The following is a 22166-nucleotide window of genomic DNA, read 5'->3' on the forward strand; positions in this document are numbered from 1 at the left end:
CTGTGATGACTTTATATTTATTCATTGAGCTTTGAAATTTGCATTTTTATTTTCCCATTTCTAGAAGTTCTCTTTAAATTTGCTTGGTATTTTAATTTATTTTTTAAATATATATTTTATTGATTTCAGAGGGGAGGGGAGAGGTAGAGAGACAGAAACATCAATGAAAGAACCATTGATTAGCTGCCTCCTGATTACCCCCCACTGGGGTTTGAGCCCACAACTCGGGCATGTGCCCTGACTGGGAATCACACCATGACCTCCTGGTTCAAAGGTCGAGGCTCAACCACTGAGCAACACTCGTTGGGCTAAATTTTCTTGATATTTTTACACTTGGAGTGCGGGAAACGAGTTAAGTCGGCTCACGTGAATTGCGCGTACTCCGCGGGAGCCGTCTTAAAACTCGGTTCATCTTAAAAATCCAAGTCCTAAAGTTCTTGCCACCTGGATCTGCTGTCTGTTTTTTCTACTGATTCATGGTGGCTTGTAATCCACCCTTTTGGTGGATGGAACAAAACCAAAAGACAGAGCCATCTTATATTTTGGCGGGAAATTCACCCGCACTCCAAGTGTTTATATTCTCTCGACTTTTATTTGTATTCAAATACCTTCTTTTATTTATTTAAACATATTAATCACATTTATGTCATAGCGTTTGTCTTAAAAATCCAAGTCCTAAAGTTCTTGCCACCTGGATCTGCTGTCTGTTTTTTCTACTGATTCATGGTGGCTTGCTTTCTTGCAGGTTTTCTAATTAAAAAAATAATATTGTGCCTTCATTTTTTTTGTAACTTTATCTACAGAAATATTTTGCAGGCTAAGTTAGCATGCAGCCTTCCAGAGCAGTTGCCTCTGCCAATACCTGAGGCCCTACCAACCAAGGACCCCTTTAAACCACATCCTCTACTTGAAGATTCCGGATCACCTCACACTGCACATCCGTGCAAGATCCAGCTGTGGGTATAGATTCTCAGAGATCTTTTTTTTGTCTTCCACTTGGCTCAAAGTTTTAAAATATATACTTTTCCCTGTAGCCTCCAGTCTGAGTGAGAGGAGAGTAGAATTGGGAGGTTATTTGTAGTTAATCCTCACACCGAAGGGTGATGCTGTCCGGGATCCCAGCCTTATGTGGTGTGGCAGCAGAATCCCTATTTGACTCTTCATCTTGAGCAGGCTCAGGCTTCTGTCTCTTTTCTTAAATGTCCCTGTGACTGTGAAAATCAAAGCTCAAGTCCACTTGCCTAGCAAAGACTAACAAGAAGATTTAACCAGTGCTCGATTGATCACTCCAGCTCCCTGCTTTGGCTTAGTTTGGGCCCTTGAGATTCTTTCTAACTTGACAGTTCACAAGTACATTTTTATTTTATTTTCTGTTTGTTTTAAATTTATCTTTATTGTTGAAAGTATTACAGATGCCCCCCTTTTTCCCTGTGGACCTCCTCAAGGGAAATACGTTCTAAAATACATTTCATCCAGCAATTTTTGTTGTTTTCAGCAACTGAAACTGGCATAAACAAGGGCCAAGCTACTGACAATAACTGCTGAGCATGAACCAGAGTGAGATGCTTAAAAAAAGAAGTGAAAACATCTTCAGAAGTGTTCAGGTTGCACAATTTACTAGAAGGATTTATACGGAAAGAGATTCCATCCTCAGGAGAAGTCAGACTGATCAGGGGGCAAATAGGTTGCATCTTTGTTGCCATATCAAAAGGTTTGGTAGTGGCCGGCCGAAAGGTAGTCTTGAGAATGGTTCTGGATTTGCCTGAACGTTCACTGGGAGAGAATCGTGATTGATTATCAACATACTCTGCATGTGTAAGCAGGTGGTGGCACGGCTCAGGTATGTGCAATCCATGAACTACATTATTATTGTCATAATCTAATCATGTGAGTCGATGATCATTTTTCTCTGGAATAGAATAAGAAATTCTCTCTCTCTCTCTCTCTCTCTCTCTCTCTCTCTCTCTCACACACACACACACACACACACAATGGAGTGTAAGTAGAGGGGAAATCAAGATTAGGATTACCTAAAATTACAAAAGAAAAAACATCTGTTGTGATCAGCAGTCTTCTCAGGGGATTTGGCTACAAATCATAGGCAGTTGACCTGACAGCACAGAATCTAGTTGATTCCACATATGAAACTTATTTATCTGGAAATAATGCTAAAAACAAAACTTTCAACTCTACATGCCTATGCAAAAATGATGCTTCTAGTGAAAAATCCAATCTGTGCTAACTGCTACAAATACCGGAGTAGAAATCCACTGTGAGAGTGGGGTATTGAGAGAGAAATTTGAATGAAATTAACTTGATCGACAAAATGGTATTTTGGTAATAGAAAGAAAGAAGATGGGAGGTTCTACATACACCTACTTTATTCAATAAAAACAGACTGATAATGATGAAACTCTTTCAGTCTATAAATATTAAATACGCAGTTGCTTTAAATAGCTTTCAGACTATCACTGACATGAGATGAATTTTAAATAAATATTATATGCAGACAATAACAGAAAAAGACTTTTCTAGAGGGAATATAGTTATGGGGTAAAAAAAACATATTCTTCCATAAAAATATGCCTTTGGCTTCTTTTATAGCCATAAACTCAATAAAAATGGAAAGTGATGCAATCGGACATACATGAGAACTGAGGCGGGGGAAGGCTGTCTGGGTGATGGCAAGAAAAGCCAATCGGAATTACATCCATGCTTTGCATGCAGTCCATGTGGACATCAGGCACACTTCATCTCGTCTGAAAGTTCTTCCACCGCTTATGTCTGTGACACAACCAACACCCTGGAAAAAGGACTCTGCCAAGGAAAACAGCGTCTTTGTCACTGCAGATATGGCCCTCGTGTGTAGCAAGTGATATGCGTGTTATCATGCAGTTTGGGTTATGAGGATTGTAATCCGTCAGAGATTAGTAAGAAAATGGGTTACAAATTCCAAATAAAGGGGGGATCGAACACAACAGACTGGCGTCTTGGGCGAACTCTGAAAGCAGAGGGAGCAGCTAATATAGAAGCACTGGGATCGGTGGGCGAGAAATGTGTTAGATGAGGAACAAAGCCTTGTACAGAACAAGGGATGCCATCACTCTTCCCCTGCCAGGAAAACATTTATGTATGTTACATTCCATTGTCAAAGGCTTAACAGTGCTCCTGAAAGTAATTCATGCTTTTCACAGCCTCTTGGTTCTGCTCTCACAGTCTGATCCCTCTAAGCCAGTGGTTCTCAACCTTGGCTGCACATTAGAATCACCTGGGAATCTTTTTTAAAAATCCTCTTTTTAAAATCCTGATTTCTGGGCCTCATCCTCCGATTCCCAGGTGATTCTAATGTGCAGCCAAGGTTGAGAACCACTGCTCTAAGCTCTCTAAGGAGGCCTGTTGGGACCCGGGGGGGGGGGGGGGGGGGGGCGGGGGCGGCGGTGGAGAAGGTGTAGAAATTGAAGTTTCCAACAGGGAGCGTGGTGCAGCCAGCAGGTCTCCCAGAGCCTCGGTACTCAGGGATAATGTGCAAGTGCCGAAGGGCTTGCAAGACGCCAGAATCTCCACCCAGGGCTATGGCCAGCAGCCCTGTGCCTTTGCACAGATGAGTTTCTGAGATCTGCTTTTACGTTTTTGCAATTCACCTTCCAGCTTTCCAGAAAGGTTACGATCATAGTTTTTCTATGACATCACATTAACAAAAGCAATTTAGGTCTTCAGTGCTGCTTAATTTAATCACGGAGCTTTCAAGGGTCCCTACCAGTCCCAGGATCTGTTCAACATCAAAAAAGAGGTGCGCGCGCTTTCACGTGGCTATTAAAATACTTCCTTTCCCTCCAGCCTACATGCTTGACTCATCTTAATAATTAGTGCAAGCAGAAATTCCTTTTCATACACAACATTGGAACATTGTTTCTATGTCAAATTTCACTGAAAAAGTATCTTCAATATACTTCTATATCTAAAAATGAGTTTGTATATAACAATTCTTGGTAGCTGCCTTTATTATCTATTTGGAGCAAATCATTCCAGATTGAAATAGAGATGGATTTGAGATCCTCCTCTGTTAATGAAAAAGAATCAAATGCTGACTCAGTTTTATCAATAGGGAATCATAAAAACAATTTCCAGTTAAACAGTATTTCAAAAATATCAGCAAATGAGAACATGGATATGTGAACAATATTAGGGGATATTTTTTTCCTAATTAGGTTGAATTTATCATATCATTGTTATTTTAAAAATAGAAAACTCCTGCCCTGGCTGTTGTTGCTCAATGGTTAGAGCCTCGACCCACTCACTGAAGAGTTGTAGATTCCATGGTCAAGGGCACGTGCCTGGTTGCAGATTTGATCCCCAGCCCTGGTTGGGGCAAGTGCAGGAGGCAACCAATTGATGTGTCTCTCTCACATCTCTCTTCTCTCTCTCTCTCTCTCTCTCTCTCTCTCTCTCTCTCTCTCTCTTCCTCTCCCTCTTTCTCTGTCTGCCCTCTCTCCCTCCCTTCCACTCTCTCTTAAACAACAAACAAAAATCAATGGAAAAAAATATCCCCTGGTGAGGACTAACAAAAAAATAAAAAATAGTAAACTTAGAAGTAAGCATGATAAAACATGCTTTGACATCTGGTAAAGAAATACTCAGGTCCTAGCTGGCTTGGCTCAGTGCATAGAGTATCAGCCTGCAGACTGAAGGGTCCCAGGTTCTATTCCAGCCAAGGGCACATGCCTGGGTTGCAGGCTTGATGCCCAGTAGGGGGCGTGCAGGAGGCAGCTGATCAATGATTCTGTCTCATCATTGATGTTTCTATCTCTCTCTCCTTCTCCCTTCCTCTCTGAAAACAATAAAGAAATATATTTAATAAAAAAAGAGAAATACTCAGGGCAATCAGCACCTTTAACCTCGTCGTGCACACAGTGGTTATTCTAGTTGCCTCTCCAAAAGCCCCTGGTTAGGGAGAAACTTTCTGGATCACCTTTAAAGCTTTCCACATATTCGTTACAATCAGCAATAAGAAGGCACAATATTTAACTGCAATTTTAAGCTTGGTTTCCAAAGAGTGTGAGTCCCCTCCTTATGCAGCATCCCATAAAGATGTCTGAAATGTTCTACCATGACTCTTTGAGTCTTTATAAAACATTAAAACAAAAGTTGTAAAGTCAACACTCCTAGCCTCAAATCTATCATTTTTTGTTAGTTGGGATCCAACGTCCTTTTGTGATTTCCATTTCTATCACTGCCTCAGTAAACCCAGTAACTTTAACAATTACTTCTCTATTTCCCACATGAGTTTCAGAGCCTCTAGGATTTATAATTTAATATTTCTTTCCTGTTTTGGAAAATCTGTCATTTCACATAGATTTGAGTTCTTCCTACTTCCCTATCTGTGTGAAGTTGGGGGGTGGGATGATATTTTCACTTATCCTTCTAGGTTTTCTCTAACATTGATTTAAGTCTGCATTCTTCATTGCTTTTTTATTTAGACAAAAAAATACTACCACCTCTAAACCTAAACAACCTGCATTGCTCTAGCCAAAAGTGAATTCCCCTCCCATCAAATCTTCAGGGTAGTGTTGTTTTGTTTGTTTGTTAGTTTTATATTTTTATTTATTTCCGAGAGGAAGGAAGAGGGAGAAAGAGATAGAAACATCAATGATGAGAGAAAATCATTGATTGGCTGCCTCTTGCACACCCCCTACTGGGGATCGAGCCCGCAACCCGGGCATGTGCCCTTGACCAGAATCAAACCTGGGACCCTTCAGTCGCAGGCTGATGCTCTATCCACTGAGCCAAAGCAGCTAGAGCATCCAGGGTAGTGTTTTGAGTATATTTCTTTACTAAGTGGTCAATATGAATGGACAGAAAATACTCTGAATATGCACTATTTTTAGTGGGCCTTAGTGGCTAGCTCAGTGCCATGTGCTAAAAACAATGCTTAACAAGATGGGGACTGCAATACTCAGATTCCACCAATGACAGCTTTATCCATCCATACAACTCTGCAAAATTAAAGAGTTCAAGAGACCTCCAATGGTGATGCTAAGTTGTTCTATCAATGTGTGTAACCAACTATTGCAAAAATTAACTCCTCACATATCTGTGATGATTTGACAAGCAATACAGTCAAGTAAACTTTGTAAAGAATTATTCAAATAGGCAACAATGAACCATATAATATGCTAGTGATCTGATTTTAGAGGCTATCAGCCCATGACTATCCAATTTCACAAATTCCATGATAAATGGTTTAGCCACTGGAATCAGTACACACAACCTAAGAGATTCCAAAAGCATAAGACACAAGCACCCAGGACTAAATGTTTAGCAATAGCTATGTCTTAACAGATCTGCTAGGCCATTCCTAGGCTTAAGTAAGGGATCAAAGTAGAAGTAAGAAAAACAAGTAATTGAAGTAATGGTATGAAGTTTGAGCAATAACTGTTATGGTTCCACCCAATAAAAACATTCTTTCAACTGAGAAAATATAAAAAGATAACTTTTAGGGGTATTTTTTATCTAATTTTTATCAGTCTGTAAGGGATATGACATTATAAGAACTCATTTTAATTTTATTTCTTAGAATCCCTTGTCCCCATTAATCAAATTAAATACAACATTTATTATTATTATGTTTGGTTATACTTCAATAATAATGGGTATAATTATGAACTGTGAAAATTAATAAACAAAACCTCATTTAAAATGGAGTCGGGAGACTAGAAAACTGTCATGCCCATGTAGACCAACTGACCCCAAGAAGAGGAGACAAACCTTGCATCTCCGACAGGAAGTGATGCCCGGTTACTATCACAGCAGGAGGAAGGAAAGACTCCTCCTGGCCCTGGAACAGCTCAGCCAATGGGAGGCTGCCATAGCTCAGCACTGAAAAGTCACTGTACCTCGAACTTGCAGTTTCTCCAGTGGACTCTTCGTTTACAACAGCCCCTCCCAAGTCCACAAAACTCCTCTCTTTTGTTTCTCTATATGTGTGTGTGATTTACCATTAGTCCACATGTCCCGAATTGCAATTCTTTGTTGTTCCCCAATAAACTATTTTGCTGGAGAAATACCAGGCAGTGGATTAAAAGTCAACAGCTTTTTTTTTTTTTGAGCCAATAACTTAAACTATCTTATTTCATTTAATCCTTTTGGACAACCTCTACAGTGGGTGGTGTTGCCCCCATCTTATAGAAGAGGAAAATGTGGCTGGGTGACTTAAGTCACTCCGCAAAGCCCTGCTGCTAGCAAGGGCAGGCTAGAGCCTTCCCAGTCTGCCTTCGCCCTCAGCCTGCACTCTTCCCACCCTACTCCATAACTCCCCGCAATAATTCTTCTGGCCTGACCACATTGGGAACCAACCCTTCAAAGTAAGTCTCTCAGACAACTGCAGGGCAGTAACAATCATGACTTATTTGCTGAAGACCATGTAAATGCTTTATTTTACCTGGACAGGAGTCCATGGTATGAGTGAAGTTTACAAATTTCATGGCAGTTTCCGTTAAGAAGAGGCTTGCACTATCTCCCACCATGCAATGACAGGGAAGGGAGGAAAGGTTTAAGCTGAAACAATCGTTTCCCTCAAACCTCAGATCTGTGCCTCTAGTCTTCATTCCCAGAGAAATTTGGTCATCATCTACGACTGTGCTACGACTGTGCTTGCTGCACCTCAGCTTAATGAATGTTCTGAGAGGGAAGGACTGCAAAAATGAAACCAGAAGGCAGGGCTGAGCAGGAAAACCTATTCTGCATTTTGTGGTGGTCCCTGAAAGGAAGGGGTTAGATTCAAACCCACTGGACATTCTCCTTCTCATATCTCCACTCCTTGATCCAAATTTTTATTCATAATCTCAATGTCAACTTATAGATGCAAAGTTAGCAAAATTAAGTACAGTTTTTGTTTTTTCTCTTCGAAAAAACACACATATGTACACATATATATGTATGGGGTGAAGCAGATGCTAGCTATTATTATTTCCTCTCTATAATTTGCAAATGATCTGCAATGAGTATGCATTTATTTCACAACGTATAAAAAAATCAATTATCATTTAAATACTTTTTCTCCCTATTCCCACTGCCTTCTCACAGAAATATGCATTATTCTTAAATCTGCTACATTTTATAAGGCAATAAAAAAAGAGTAAAATCTAGATCAAGAACAGGAGTATTTACTAGTAAGAGCAAGTGGCTGAAAAAAATTTTAATTGGTGCAGTTATTATTTTCAGAAGCAAAATGATTTAAAGACAGCAATAGATAAAAGCACCTAAAAGTTTTATTAGACCTATTTAGACTATTCATATATTCAATAATTATGTATATGTAAAAATAATAGATATTCAGGTGCATGGTCCATTTGTAGCCCAGTTCAATTTTGAAAAATATAAGACAAATTCTTCAAAACTAGCAATATGAAATAAATTAATGAAGCATGTTACTATAATAATACATAAATATTCCATAGCAACAGGTAACAGTAATAATAATGACCACTGTCAACAACAATGCCTGACATTTGTAGGGATCAGACCAAGGACTAAGTGCTTTAAATGCATAATCTCTTGGGATCATCAAAAAAACAAATGATAGAGGCATTTTTCTTTTTCTTATCCCTATTTCACAGATGAGGAAACTGGGGCTTAGAGAAGTTGAATAATTTGTACAAATAGCAGCTTTGGGACTCAAAGTCAACTTTTGTCTTAAACACTATACTAAAACCTATATATCTTCATATCATTCAAATCAGTTAGATTAACTTCTAAGATTGCCTTTTGAGAATTATCTTCTAGGGATGGACTCAAAATGTGGCAATGAAAGAAACTTTTTTAAGTAGTTTTAAAAACTTATGAAAACTCAGAAAATTTGGAAGTAAGAGGATTGTTACAAGGTAATTTTAATTCCCAAGACAGAGCAACAACAAAGGAACTCATTAGAAAATCCTGAACTCCTTTGTAGGTAGAAATTCTACCGAAGGTTTTCCCTGATTTCTTTTTGGAATCTATGCATCTGAACTAAAATTTTTGCATTCCTCTTTCTTGTCCATATATTTCATGATATCATATAAAGCAGATTATGTATTTGGGAAAAGAATGTAGTAAACCGTAACTTTCCAGTCACACTAAGAGTATAAAAGTTTGTAACTTTGGACCATACCTTGGTTTTCATGAACTTGGAGTGACTTTTGTAAACCTCTATTTGTTTGATCTCTTCTTCACGGTCCTCAGTGTTCAGCACACCATTGGCTTTTAACATCTGGATCTCATCCTCAAGATCCCTTATGTTTCGCTCCAATGAAGCAATTTTTGTGTCCTGTTTGTGAAATTTAAAAAAAAAAGAAAAGAGAAGGAAAGAATTGTTTTTTAGTGTTATCAAAACAGAATTTCAGATAGGAATTTTGGTAGTAATACATTAACCATGATGTAGACATAGCTGTGAATTCAGAACACTTTTTTCACTTCTAAGGAACGTTTATGAGATTATTTGTTAAGCTCCTACTAAAGACCATGTCTCAATAGAATACAGAGCTACCTAGATACGTTTGCCTAATATCTGGGAATCAAATTACCAAAGCAATAGTAATAAAAGTGAAAATATCATTTAAAGTGGACACATTTTTAATTCAAGATATAGTTTACCACTGTATATCCTTAAGTCTACTTGTAAACATAAAAATGGTGTGTTCATGTGTATATTCTGTGGCTGGTTTTATAAGGCATGCTTGGAATTTGACTGTGAGAGAAAAGGAAATTAAAATCTACTAATGGGAAAAAGGATTCTCATCTAAAATGCAGACATAAGTGAAATTAAATAACTGAAACTTGACTTAGTATGACTGATACACTAAATATTAAAAATTTTATAGTAACTGGAAATAATATATCACAACGTCATGATTTATTTGGAAAGCTGTCAGCTCCTAACATCGCAAAAACATTACTACTTTGAAGGGTATTTCTAACCAATTGATTTACAGTAAAAATACAAAAACAAACAAACCGAGAATGTCGGATTGAGAAAAATAAACATAGAGAATTTTTTAAAGGAAATGACAAACTCTGTACACAATGTAGAGCATAATAAGAAATGAAGCATTAGAAAGTAGAGAAAAGAAAGCTCTTATGTGGGGGAAAAAATCATCCCTCAAACTTCATTATTAGACTCAAGTCAATCTTGTAAATGAAACATATGGAAAATTTCGCTTTAAGTTTTCCCACAATCACCATCTACCTGCCATTTAATTGTACAGATTCCAGGAGCTTATATACATTTATAACTGAATATCAATTAAAAACAAATCACCAACTCATTTTGTAACAATTCTTTTAGAATGTAAAAAATTAAGAGTTCCAAAATAAAGGCAATGAATAAACCATTCAATTCATAACTAATTCATTAAAAGGACTCAGCAACAAATGTGTCCATCCTGACTTTGTGACTATCTTCTATTTTATTTCCCTATATTATATGCCCGAAACATGTCTCCTGTGGAAATATAATAATTATTGTTGTTAACATTGTCATCATAGTTAAAAGAAAAACAAGGATCTGCAAGAGAGACTTATTGAGCTCCACTGTCTATGTGCCAAGATCCAAGTGCTCAAAATGCTGGAGAAACACTTTTATTAATTCTAAAAAACAATTAAAAAATCCAAGAAGATAAAATGAAGAGATTCTGAAATTTGCAAGACTATTAAGGATGGTACAGTCCACAGTATTCCATTTCCTTTAAACCGTATTTACTGAATTTTTTTCCAGTTACAAAAATAATACACTTTAAACTCATTGAAAATGGAGAAAATCCCCTCTAACATCATTAATGTTTTTACATATAGCCTGCCAGGCTTTTTTATTTTAGATGCAATTTCTGAAAGTCTAGTGTACTTCCAGTTTGAGTGAAGGGAGTCTTGTGGACTGAACATTTGTGTGCCTCCAAAATTCATATGTTAAAGCCCTAACTAGTAATATGATGATATTTGGAAATGAAGCCTTTGGAAGGTAGTCAATGTTAGATGGGGTCATTAGAATGGGGCTCTTATGATGGGATTAATGCCCTCAGGAGAAGACACACTAGAAAAGTTGTTTTTTTTAAAAAAGAAAGTATTCTCTTATGGCAGGTGAGGATTAACAAAAAATAAATAAATAAAATAAATGGCAAAGGTTAAAGACAAAGAGAAAATCATAAAAGCAGCAAGAGAAGAGCAGTTGATTGCCTGCAAGGGATCTCCCACAAGACTGTCAGTTGATTTCTCAACAGAAACTTCTTAGGCCAGAAGGAATTGGCACAAAATATTCAAGTGATGAAAAGCAAGGACCTACAACCAAGATTAATCATATAATCAATAATATTGTAGGAACTATGTATGGTGTCAAATGGAAGCTAGATTTATCAGAGTTGTCACTTTGTAAATTATATAAATATCTAATCACTGGGTTGTATACCTGAAACTAATCTATAATAAAAAAAAGGTAATATGTTAATTAGACTGGATGTCATTCCGGTCGTTCTTCCTGATGAAGCCGGGGCCAGAGGGAAGCCCGGGTCCCAGATGCCAGAGGGAAGCTGGTGCCAGCAGCCAGGGGAAGGAAGGCCTACTCTTGCACGAATTTCATGCATTGGGCCTCTAGTATAATATTTGTACATCAACTGCAATTGAAAAATAAAAAATTATTTTTAAAACATTATGTTTTTAAGCCACCAGTCTGTGGTCGTTTTGTTATGCCAGCCCTAGCTGACAGAGGTAGGGAGTCATCCTTCGTGACTCACTTGAGCTCTGAGACATGAGAACTCCACATATAAAAAGAGCAGCAATAAGAAAAAGGCTATTAAAAAAAGAATCTCTAAAAGTTCACAAGAATGTTCCTAAATAAACGAGTCATTTTACCTCAATGTTTTGACTATAAAATTGAGACATGTCATTATAGAAAACTTAAAAGCTATTGATAATTACAACTGTCCATAATCACATCTCCCAGATATACCCATTAACATCTTTATACCCTTGAAATCCTTATTTTATTTTTACTTTAAAACACAGAAATGATACATATCAATATGACATAGATTTCTTCCCTTTATTGAGATGTAAGTTGACTACTGATGAGATGTACAAATATCTAAGTAGAATATTTATGAGTTACTGTAAGTTAAGTGTGAAAGGCAGGGCCAGAATTTCTGCTTTTCCTATATAAAATCTCCTAGTAATTCAGACCCAAGTCTAAAGTGACCGACCATATTCATATGTATGTATGTATGTATGTATGTATATATGTACATATATACGTGTATAAATGTGGTGTGTGTGTTTGTGTGTATGTGTACTATGATACACTTTGTAGTCCTCACATCTTATACCTTACTTTTTGAATAGCGCTTGGTAGAAGTTCAGGTTTCAATCACATAGACAAGCAAAGAAGACCCCTTCAGCTTTCCAGTCAATACTTGATGCTTTAGTTAGGAATGACCAGAACTGTCTATTTCTAAATGGGTTAGAAGGAGCTTCCACTGGACTTTAAAAAACTACATACTGCTAAAGAAAGATCAGCTGAGGTAAGATAGAAAATATCTTAACACAGAAAACTCTCTTGGCCTATAAACATCTGAACTAAAATTTCATCAAATGGTGAATCACATTAACTTTTTTTTTTTTTTAAACCAGCAGCTTCAGCAAACTGCTGGCCTTGATTCAGGGCCAATTTTTTTTTTAATCACATTAACTTTTACTAATTTTTTTAAATTAACCAACATCTTTCCTTTTTCCTATGAACTTCTTTTTCCCTTTAAACTTAGGTGTCCCAAAACAGAAGGAAGAGGAGAGGGAGGGGAGTGGGTATTGAGGAAGTTACTTGAATAAGGGTCTATTTTTTTCTGTCCTGATAAATATTTATGTTCTTACATAAGAAGTCAATTTCAAGGGCAGCAGAACTCAGACCTGAAATCATGAGCATATAGAAAAGGAGGTAGAAAAATATTACCAAGATTTAGAGAGAACAGGTACAACATACATAGATACATTAGATAGTGTATTGACTGTGCCCAAGAAGATGGTCAAAATTCTGAACCAGAGGAAGACAAAAAACAAAAGCAAGTGAAATGTCAGCGTCTCAACTGACTCAGTTTGAGAAACTCACAGAGAAGAATGTTTTTCTTTTTTAAAAATCTCTAAAACTAGATAAGTGACTAGAAACATATTTGTATTTGAGTAGGGCTATGAAAGGTTGAAACTACTTCACAAATCTGATGGCTCAATGTGGCACATGGATGGATCCTGTCTTTCAGAATAGATACCAAACCCACATCCTATGTAATAAAAGGCTAATATGCACTTGTCCCCTACACAGGGAGTTCGATGGGCAGTTCAACCAGGAGTTCAACCAAGGGGTGGGGCCAGCCAGCCAACCACCCTCAGCCCCTCCCTACAGCTGGACTCCACCTGTGCGTGAATTTGTGCACCAGGCTTTCAGTGTTCAATAACCCCCTCACTGATCTAGAATAGAGAGAGAAAATTAAATAAAGACATAGGCTATAACATCCCAAAACGTAACATTTTAAAAGACAGAGCAACATTTTACTCCCAATTACCAGAGATTTCTTCATCTGAACATCTTCAAATATTATTTGTAACTGATATTTTTAAATTATATATTATGTAGTGATTTTCAAATACTCATCTAGATTATGTTTCACAAATAAGCAAGCTCTCGAGGCAGAGAATTGTGGGCCTTCCTTAGAAATGGGGAAAGTGAAATAAAACACAGAACAGCCTTTCCGACCACGGGATCCAAATGCTCTGTGGAAAGGGGATCTCTGGGTCAACTGCCGTGGAAATGCCTGTTGGGCATTCCCAATGCACAACAGCTCTGGAAGTACTGCTGGTTCTGGAACTACTACTGCCAATTATTCCTTTTTCCCAATTGTTACTCCTATAGGAGTCAATTCTTGGGGAAGAAATCAGGACTTTAATGATCACATTAAGCTCATGGTTATATACAAAAGTGAAGAATCAAAACAATAATTTGGATTCCTCAAGGGAAAACATGCCATGATTACACCCAATTTAAAGTAATTGGGGTTTTAAATATGCAAATCCCCTTGTCAGCATCTGTCACTCAAAGGTGGTTCACTGAGTGCCTACGCTGAGCCCCAGCAGTGAGAGAACAGACTGCTCTGCTCCTGGAACACAGCGCTTCCCTTCCTGTCTCAGGTGGCATTCTTCGTAGTCCTGCGATAGGACAACCGTGAAGTTGTTTTGCTTTTACACTATTTCATGGCTAAAGACTGTAAAACTGGGAAACAAAGATTAAGAAGAAAAAAATGTGTTTGCCTCACTCCCCACTAGTTCGAAAAAAAATATCTGAATGGAGTGTCTCTTTCAAATAATTTCTTCCCACATAGTCATAAAATATACTTGTGAAAATTTAATATATAAATTGCAGTTCTTAACTCCTACTTAAAGATTCACACCCAAGACGATTTGACATCTATCATTCCAAAACTAAAAACTAGGTAACTGATGGGAAACTAATAAGTAAACTACTGGAATTGAACCCCTAGTAATAAACTACCCAGTGGGCCCAACTTGCGGATTCTTAAGCCAGCCATGAATATTAGCACCAGCCCATGAGCGCAGGAACTAGAGCAATGAGCATGGAAGTCAGGCGGGAAGGCTGAAGTAAGTTTCTCTCTGCTTTATCTTTCTGTCAAAAATCATCTCTGTATTTTTCTAGGACATGTCTGCTATAGTCGATAGTAAACTTAAGCACAGGGAGTTCTCTCTTTCAACAAATACAGATTGAGAATCTACTGGGTACCCATCACTTTGCCAGGTGTGTGAGATCTCGACAAGATTCATGGCATCCTTCTCTCTCTAACACGGAATACAGTCTAGATCCCTGTTACTCAAAGTGTGGTCCACAGACCAGTGCCATTGACACCAGCTGAGAGGTTTTTAGAAATGCAGAGTATCAGGCCTCCTCAAAGAACTACTGAAAATAAATCTGCATTTTCACAAGGTCCACGGGTGAGCGTGGCATTCTAAAGGACTGCAGGGGTCCAGCATATCCAAGGGACAAGACTGACCAAAGCAGAAGAGACCAGGGCCACTTTACTGCCCAAGTATATTTAGAAAAGTCTGAAACTAATCTCAAGAGCTATCCACCTTGGCATGAGGGTACAGAAGTCCTGGGAGCAAACTTTCTGGAGCATCTTTGCCGGTCAGGATGTCTTTATTGGCCTTTTCATGTGTGTCAACCATTACGTTCCCCTTAAACAGCAAGAAACGGATTTCAATTCCTCTCAAGGAACTGTGAACACTGAAATGGTGAGTAGGGGGAACATCCAAAAAGCAACATCATTTAGTCACAAAAAGTAACAATTACGTTATTGCTGAGTGTCACATTGTACTTTCCTTCCAAATACAGTAAGAATTACTGGTTTCATTTTACTATCAGGCCAAGAAAGAAAACACAAGCAGTTTTTACAAAGCATGGAACTCACTGTGATCACATATCGGTCTACGGACGTCGATCAACAGACTTAGGGCCAATTTGGTTTAAAGAAGAAGACGTGATCTAATGTTCAGGAAACGTCCCTACATAATTATATTACACTTTATTTAGAATAAAATTCTAGACTATTATTACTGGATACCACAGAGGTTCTTGAAGGCTTAAGCTTTAGAAATCATCTACTTGGAGTTGCAAACATAACTGAACAGCCCTTGGTCTTAGACTATCTGAGTAATGCCCTTCCTTTGGAAGGATTTACTGTGTGGGATTCACCGCGGTTATGTGAGGCCAAGGGAAGCACTGCAGGGGAAAAAAAAGTCGTCTTGGGCATAAGCCATGTTAAGAGAAAAAAACAGAAAAATAAAAAAACATGTCTTCTTGGGCCTTATCAAACTATAAAGAGATGATGACCTAAGTTAGAAGATGACAGGGGACACGCTGTTTTTTTTGTTGTGGTGTTTTGTGTTTGATTGTTCAGATGGCATCTAATTCCTCATAGCAAAATATACACACGCGCGCAGCTTCAGGATAGACTACTTCAAATTAAAAGCCATTCGGGTGCTTTGGTGTTTCTTTTCATGGTCTCATTTTCCTACTGCTGACTCATTCTCAGGAAGCCCATGCCCCGGGAATGTCCTTCCTGTCGGGCTGTTTCTATGCACATTACTAATGACCCACGGTCAGAAGATGTGTCTCTAGTGGTTCTTGCTGGACACTATGTGACCTCTGAGGTTTTGGTCTCCGTGAGCAAATTTCTTGTTGTTGCCAATGGACTTAAGTCTAACAAAAAGAGCTCGAGGTGACAATCCAGCAGACCCTTGGAGAGTCACAAACCTGGATGCAAATCCTGGTCCAGGCGTTTACATCTTAGGGAAAAAGACTGTGCCTCTCAGAACAAGGACCACGCTCAAGGGCATGTTAATAAAGTGACAAGTGAAATATAACGCATGAAAAGTGCCTACTGCGGAGCCTCCTCCTGGAGAGTGAAGGGCCACCATTGTTATCATAAGCCCATTGGCCAGTTCTGTGGGGTACACATGTAGAATACCACAGCGACTCGTCTTAGTCCCCCCTGTGTAACACCGCAAGCATGTCCCTAACCTTGCTAACCTTAGTGAGTGCCATTTAAACCTTATGAGAACTTAGTGAGTGCCATTTAAACCTTCCAGAATCTTAGTGAACACACAGTAGGTACTCTATAAGGATTACCTTCCTTCCTATATCCCGTGGTAAAATATATCTATTACTTCTTTGTCAGTCTGCTCAGCTGCTTTTCCTTTGGGCCACATTCCCCCAATTCCCTGTGGTTTTCATGGGGTTCTGATGTATGACTCTGCCCTGTGGCAAGTTCCGTGGACCCTCTGGACACAGAGACTGATCCAGGAATGCACGCATGATGCCATCGGGCCAATCAGAGACTGACATGAATCCCGGGGCCTCTCCTTTTCCGAGGTTATGCTTCTCCTTTGCTGAGATTACGAATGATAAGGAAAACACAGGCCTGTGGCTGGTTGTAAGCTTCTTTCATTCATGAATCAGAATCTGCCTGAATTATTGGGCCCTTATAACATCATTTGAATACCTAGATACAGCTACATCTGAATCATCCACTTCCCAGAATACCAAAACACAATAGCAGTGTTTTGGCCATTTTTAACCAAAGATTATAACATGCAAGTGATAGTGTGGAGATAACACCAAAATATAATTAGATATAATATTCTGTAAGGCTACAGATAGAGATGTCAAAAATGGGTTAAGACCACCATCGCTGAGTCAAGAAATCTAGAGAAAGTAGAGAAGCTTATCATGGGGTTTGGAGATGGATAAGAACCTATAACAATAAAAGGGTAATGTGCTAATTAGATTGGATGTCCTTCTGGACAACCTTCCCAACGAAGCTGGGTCCTGGGTGCCAGAGGGAAGCCCATGCCAGCAGCCAGGGGAAGAAAGGCCTACTCTTGCATGAATTTCGTGCATCGGGTCTCTAGTAAGGTTATAATAGAGAAGATGAATTCTTTCCAGCCAGAAGTAATAATACACACTCATTCAAGAGCATGCAGCATGGTGTCCAGCACTTATTATTTAATAAATATAAATTGAAAGAATAAGAGAACAAGATTAGAGTATGTATCAAGGAGGGGGAAGAAGACAAGGCTGATTAAAAAATATAGATCACTTTGTGTTGCAGAGGAGTTAGAAATGAAAAGAAGGCGAGGCTGAATGATAACCAGTCTTCAGAATCCAGCCAGGAGTTTGCACTTGGGTCTGTCTGGGTGTCATTTCTAACTGATTAAAAAAAAAAGTCAATAGGATGGCCTTTGGTAAGTTAATAATAAAAACAGAAGCCAAAAAAGAAGTTGAGACAATAGAGATGACAGATCACCATTCGCCGACATGGTTGAGAATTAAGGATAGAGAAAACATTGCAGAAATCACCAAAGCAGAGGGGTAAAAAATAATGGAAATCATGAAAAAGTCACAGAAAATAAGAGAGTGACATTTCAAGAAGGCAGATAAGCCAAAGAAAATGTGTGGAGAGATTAAAGGCTAAGAAAAAAATTAGGGTATCATTGGTGACATGAGGGCTGTTTCAATGGAGTTTTGTTATTGTTATTGGAAACTGAACCCCAGTGTGTTAAATACCATAGAGTGGGAGGAGATTGCTGAGTCTTTCAAGAATCAGTACAGCACAGGGCAGGAACCCAGGGAACAGACACCACCTGGAGCCCTGGAACCAGGTCTGGGAAGGGCCTGCAGGGCCAGGGTTTAACTCTTTAGTTGCTGGGTTGGGGGAATCCCAGGGTAAGGACTCTGGTGAGGAGGTGCTCTGGGGTAACCAGAGAAGTACTTGAATAGTTTAACAAGCCAGATAGCTGCACCTGTGCCTCTCAGCTGACTAGCAGCCCTACACAGAAAGCTGCTTCAACAAACACTGCAAGCTTTCTACATCCCAGAGCATGGAAGGGAGCACTGACTAACCCACACTCATTTCCCTCTCCATGTGCCTGTGAGCCACACTAATGCCAGTGCCCGGCTGTGGACCAGGTGGGTCAGAGTCATCTAGAGAGTGAGTAAAAGCTAGCGATGATTTGGTCCCACTCAAAAATATTCCATTGCAGGAGAGAAAAGGGTGACACAAAAATCTGTATTTGTCTGTAAGTTCCTCAGGTTGGGAAACACACACACACACACACACACACACACACACACACACACACACACACACACAAATTTACTTTTTATACATGTTTTCCCTTCTGTTGGAGTTAAATATATAAACATATATGCACTATCTGAATATGTAAAAAGGAATAGCATGGGACAGGAGCAAACAATGTTTCTTCATTCCAGTCTTAAAAATGCAGTTAAAACAACAGCTAATGGGTATTGATTACTTATGCAAGCACTAGGCTAGAAAAATCTCATTAAGCTTCCCCCGAACCCTATGAATTAAGGACTAATTTTACCCATTTTAGGATCAGGACATCTACAGAAGGGAAATAAGTTGCCCAAGGTTTTCCCTTTGCTGAAATAACTTTCTAGGCCCAAGATGGAGCTGCTCCTGCCCAGGGTGACACACCAGCAAACCGAAACTCCCATCCAGCCCCTGTGAATGCTGCACTGGCCCAGAACCAGGCAGAGTAGCCAGTTACCATCCCCAGGTGCCACTCATCTTCTTGTTCCTTCTCACCCCAAACAAGGTGACTATGTGGCCCCAGCCAATAAGGTATTTTCAATTTTTCTTCCTTGTTCTTTATCCTATAAGAGCTTCCTGCCTTTGGTCCCATTTTGCAGTTGTCTAAATGGGAGACTGTCTGCTTCGTGAAACATTAAATAAAATGTGTTGGTATCACCTAAGTTGTCTTCTTTAACCCTTTTTTAACACCTTTAATAATCTGGAATGGTTCCCTCCACAAAGCCTTGCCTTGAACAGGAGAGAGGAGGCCACATACTGGGACCTTGCCATCTGTCCCCAGGCCAACCTCAGAGAGCCTGGCTCCCGAGAGGGTGCGCACCTAGAAGCTGGGGTGTTTGGGTCCTTTCTTCCACACAGCACCTTTACCCTTAAAGGTCACAGAGCAAGATCCAAAGAAAATAGTGCAGAGCCTGGGGCGAGAGGAAAGGGAGGAAGAAGTTTCAGAAACTGCTTCCAAGTGACAGCAGCCCTCAGTGTTCACAGCCCACCCTCCCTCAGGCCGGATGGACATCACCGTCCACCTTCATCAGGATACAGTGAGGGTTTGACTTCCCAGAGGTTCCGGGGAAGACTACTTTGCTATTTTAGGGAGTCCTAAAAAGATGGTCACCTGACCACTCTTTCTCTTCCAATGCTCTTTAGGAAAAGGCTGGGTGAGGAAGCGCTCCTTCCTGGCCGTCCAGCAATCTGAACTTGCTCTTCCCACTCCTTTGAACCCACTGCCCCAAAGCCCCCAACAGCCCTGGTTTGGGGCTTCATTCTTCGGATTTCTAAAACATACCACAAGTCCTTCTCTGTTCCACCAGTTTGTCTCATGGAAAAAAGCAACAGGCGGCAGAGGAATTCAGGCCACCCCAAGTCACCAGTGCGGCCTGATGGATGTGGAAACTGGACCATGCCTTAGGGATGAGGCATGTGACGGCCAGCACACTGTCATTACTGAGCCTTGAAAGGGGAAGTTCACATGAGGCCTGTGGTAGACTTCTAAACCCTGCTGGCGAGGGCGCATGCCAATGAGGAAATTGCAATCCCTAAATAAACAATAGGCTGGGAACCTGAGCACCAGCAAGGGGAGGGCAGGGGCTGCAGGCCGGAGCAAGGCTGGCCAAGATGGAGCAAACAAAGCAAAGATTTCAAGTTTGCAAGAATGTGATGTCAATTCAGACACCCCAGGCAGGTCCTTTGAGAATCCAAATAGCCAGTCACCGAGCCTCCAGACTTGGAAAAAAATTTGAAAGTAGGACACCAAGTCCAATCCTTCATATGCCAAATGAGAACAGTGAGAGCCAGCGGGGACAAGTGACTTGCCAAAAGCCCAACAGCCAGAAAGCTTAGTCCCTGGGCCCACTGGGGGCTGCTATATTTTTTTCCACTGCTTTCCCCTTTCAAAGATGCTTTTAAAGTCTTTCCACAAGCAAACTGTGTGTGTATTCAGAGCTAAGGCTGCCTGAAGTAAGTTTGTGAAATTCCTTCTCTCTGGTGGTCCTTGCTCAAATGTACCACCTCTTTTTTACAGGGAAAACTCAATTTCCAGGCTGAAAGGGAAGGGATGGAGAAGAAAAGGATTCCTTGCGCATCTACTATGTGCCAGGGTTTTCCCATGTCTAACTCCACTTTAATCCCCACCACAGCCCTGTGCAAGCTGGCACTGCATCATGGTCCCATTTCACAGATAGGAAGGCTGGAGCTCAAAGAAGCAGTAAATCAATTCTAATTTTCATGAATAACCTAACCTTCTCCCTTCTGGAGCCTTCTCAGTTCAGCAAAAGAAAACAAGAATAGAAGAAATTGTGCATCTTAAAGCTTTTTGAAAAATGGTTTTTCTTCTAATCAACTTATTGTTGTTGTTCCTGAAGAATGAATGCACATTACTGAAAACATAAAAATTTGGTGGGGGGGAAAAAGAGAAAAAAATCCTTTATAATCTCCCCATCCAGAATTAGTGGCAACATTTTGGTACATTTTTCCCCCAAGCTTTTATTCCACATTGATAAATATATCTTCTTTATACATTAAGAATAATAAGTCTCTAACTGCTATAAACTTTAGATATACATCTCTTAGTTGGTTATTTCATAGTTCTATTTTTATGTTTTACTTTGTAAGTAAAGTTATTAATCTTTTCCTTTGTAATATCTTTAACTTTATTGATATATAATACTCATACCATAAAATTCACCCTTTTAAAGTATATCATTCAGTGGCCTGTGCAACCATCACCACTGTCTAGTTCCAGAAAATTTTCATCACTCAAAACCCCTGTATCCAGTCACTATTTTTGCTCCCCTCTCCCTTGTTTCTAGAAACCACTAATCTACTTTCTATCTCCATGGATATGACAATATTAGACATTTCATACAAATGGAAATGTATAACATGTGGCCTTTTGCAACTGGCTTTTTTTGCTTAACATAATGTTTTTAAGGTCTATCCATGCTATAGCAAGGATAGGTACCTCATTTCTTTTTATTGTTGAATAATCCACTGTATGGATATAACATATTTTTATTTTTCATTCAAGATAATGGACATTTGGGTTGTTTTGGCTTTGTGGCTATTATTAATAATGGAGCATTTGTGTATAGGTTTTTGTTTGTAATGCAGTTAAGGTGTACACCTAAGAGTAGAATTGCTGCGTCACATGGTACCTCTATGTTTAACATTTTGAGGAATGGCCAGATAGTTTTCCAAAATGGACTGAACCATTTCACATTCCCACCATCAACATATGAGGTTTTCCACATCTTCCCCAACATTTGTTGTCTTTCTTACTTTAGCCATCCTAGTAGAGGATAAATTGTATCTAACTGTGGTTTTGGTTTGCATTCCCCTAATTATAAATCTTGTTGGACATCTTTTCCTGTTCTTATAGGCCATTTGTATGTCTTTTTTGGAGACATGTCTATTCAGATTATTTGCCCAATTTTAATAGGATTATTTGCCTTTTATTGTTGCATTGTTCTTCCTTTA

At 39.3% G+C, this 22166-nt stretch overlaps 1 protein-coding gene across 2 annotated transcripts in view; it reads right to left on the reverse strand.

The window, feature by feature from the left end:
- ERC2 (ELKS/RAB6-interacting/CAST family member 2) overlaps positions 1-22166 on the reverse strand; it is an 869271-nt gene that overhangs the window by 591282 nt on the left and 255823 nt on the right. For both annotated transcript variants that reach the window (XR_002829807.1, XM_006090859.2), the window contains exon 5: positions 9146-9301. Coding sequence is in view for 1 of the 2 variants with exons in the window: in XM_006090859.2 (XP_006090921.1) it covers positions 9146-9301 (156 nt within the window). In the remaining variant the exon portion in view is untranslated. The remainder of the gene's footprint in view (positions 1-9145; positions 9302-22166) is intronic.

This window comes from Myotis lucifugus, unplaced genomic scaffold, assembly GCF_000147115.1.
Source record: "Myotis lucifugus unplaced genomic scaffold, Myoluc2.0 scaffold_83, whole genome shotgun sequence".
Lineage (NCBI taxonomy): Eukaryota > Metazoa > Chordata > Mammalia > Chiroptera > Vespertilionidae > Myotis > Myotis lucifugus.